A 2,500-nucleotide genomic window follows, 5' to 3' on the forward strand; every position below is an offset into this window, starting at 1 on the left:
GATGGAGGAGGAGGAGGAGGAGGAGGAGGAGGAGGAGGAGGAGGAGGAGGAGGAGGAGGAGGGAGGAGGAGGAGGAGGAGGAGGAGGAGGAGGAGGAGTTAGAGGTCCTTGTAGAGGGAGGCAGAGATGGCATCGTGGACAGGCAGCTGGACTCAGCTCAGATGGCCCAGGCTCCAAAAACAGACAATGTTATGTTATTTTGGGAAGGAGGGGTTTGGGCGCCTTCTGGTGGCTGGAGGGAGCGGCTGGCGGGCCACCTAGTGGTTGGAAGGAGGGCGTGGGGGGGCCCTCTGGTGGTTGGAGGGAGGGGTGGGGGCCCTCTGGTGGTTGGAGGGGGGGGGGGTGGGGGCCACCTGCTGGTTGGAGGGAGGGGTGGGGGGCCACCTGGTGGTTGGAGGAAGGGGTGGGGGCCACCTGGTGGTTGGAAGGAGGGGGTGGGGGCCCCTGGTGGTTGGAGGAGGGGTGGGGGGCCCTCTGGTGGTTGGAGGAAGGGGTGGGGGGCCCTCTGGTGGTTGGAGGAAGGGGTGGGGGGCCACCTGGTGGTTGGAAGGAGGGGGTGGGGGCCCTCTGGTGGTTGGAGGAAGGGGTGGGGGCCACCTGGTGGTTGGAGGGAGGGGTCGGGGGCCCTCTGGTGGTTGGAGGGAGGGGTGGGGGCCCTCTGGTGGTTGGAGGGAGGGGTCTGGTGGTTGGAGGGAGGGGGGGGCCCTCTGGTGGTTGGAGGGAGGGGGTGGGGGCCACCTGGTGGTTGGAGGGAGGGGTGGGGGCCCTCTGGTGGTTGGAGGGAGGGGGTGGGGGGCCACCTGGTGGTTGGAGGGAGGGTCGGGGGCCCTCTGGTGGTTGGAGGAAGGGGGTGGGGGCCACCTGGTGGTTGGAAGGAGGGCGTGGGGGCCCTCTGGTGGTTGGAGGAAGGGGGTGGGGGCCACCTGGTGGTTGGAAGGAGGGCGTGGGGGCCCTCTGGTGGTTGGAGGAAGGGGTGGGGGGCCACCTGGTGGTTGGAAGGAGTGATGAGGCATAAGAAGAGGGGGTTAGACGTTTAGTGAGGGGACGGGGAGGGAGGGGGTGGGGGGCCATCTGGTGGTTGGAGGGAGGGGGTGGGGGGCCCTCTGGTGGTTGGAGGGAGGGGGTGGGGGTCCCTCTGGTGGTTGGAAGGAGTAATGAGGCAGTAGAAGAGGGGTTTAGAGGTTTATAGAGTTAGGTGGGACCTTAATCAATAGTCAATAATAGACTTCTCATATTGATCTCTAGAGATCAGAACATGTGGAGTGGCCCTGGGTGAACATGGACATCATGCTAAATGGACATCATGCTAAATGGACATCATGCTAAATGGACATCATGCTAAATGGACATCATGCTAAATGGACATCATGCTAAATGGACATCATGCTAAATGGACATCATGCTAAATGGACATCATGCTAAATGGACATCATGCTAAATGGACATCATACTAAATGGACATCATGCTAAATGGACATCATGCTAAATGGACATCATGCTAAATGGACATCATACTAAATGGACATCATGCTAAATGGACATCATGCTAAATGGACATCATGCTAAATGGACATCATGCTAAATGGACATCATACTAAATGGACATCATGCTAAATGGACATCATGCTAAATGGACATCATACTAAATGGACATCATGCTAAATGGACATCATCATGCTAAATGGACATCATGCTAAATGGACATCATGCTAAATGGACATCATGCTAAATGGACATCATGCTAAATGGACATCATGCTAAATGGACATCATGCTAAATGGACATCATACTAAATGGACATCATACTAAATGGACATCATGCTAAATGGACATCATGCTAAATGGACATCATGCTAAATGGACATCATGCTAAATGGACATCATGCTAAATGGACATCATACTAAATGGACATCATGCTAAATGGACATCATGCTAAATGGACATGCTAAATGGACATCATGCTAAATGGACATCTAAAACATCATGCTATGAAATTGACATCATGCTAAATGGACATCATGCTAAATGGACATCATGCTAAATGGACATCATGCTAAATGGACATCATGCTAAATGGACATCATGCTAAATGGACATCATGCTAAATGGACATCATGTCTCTCTGCTAAATGGACATCATGCTCTCTCTCTCTGTCCTCTGGTCTCTCTCTCTCTCTCTCTCTCTCTCTCTCTCTCTCTCTCTCTCTCTCTCTCTCTCTCTCTCTCTCTCTCTCTCTCTCTCTCTCTCTCTCTCTCTCTCTCTCTCTATGGACATCATGCTAAATGGACATCTCTGCTAAAATGGAATCTCTGTCTCTCTGTCAAATATTCCCTCTATCTCTGGTCTCTCTGTATTTTAAACATTTTTCTCTCTGGACATCTCTCTCTAAATGGACATCATCTCTATTCCCTCTCTCTCTCTCTCTCTCTCTCATCTCTCTCTCTCTCTCTCTCCCTCTGTCATCATCAAATGGACTGTCTCTCTTCTCTCTATGTCCT

The 2,500-nt window shown here is 52.8% G+C and overlaps 1 protein-coding gene across 1 annotated transcript in view; it reads right to left on the reverse strand.

Annotated features, from left to right (window-relative positions):
- LOC124024211 (proline-rich protein HaeIII subfamily 1-like) overlaps positions 1-1,013 on the reverse strand; it is a 16,466-nt gene extending 15,453 nt beyond the window's left edge. The window contains exons 1-2 of the mRNA XM_046338209.1: positions 801-1,013; positions 385-597 (exon numbers count right to left, since the gene is read on the reverse strand). Coding sequence (XP_046194165.1) covers positions 385-597; positions 801-1,013 — 426 coding nt within the window. The remainder of the gene's footprint in view (positions 1-384; positions 598-800) is intronic.
- Between the last annotated feature and the right edge of the window lie 1,487 nt (positions 1,014-2,500).

Source organism: Oncorhynchus gorbuscha, unplaced genomic scaffold (assembly GCF_021184085.1).
Source record: "Oncorhynchus gorbuscha isolate QuinsamMale2020 ecotype Even-year unplaced genomic scaffold, OgorEven_v1.0 Un_scaffold_1788, whole genome shotgun sequence".
Classification (NCBI taxonomy): Eukaryota; Metazoa; Chordata; class Actinopteri; order Salmoniformes; family Salmonidae; genus Oncorhynchus; species Oncorhynchus gorbuscha.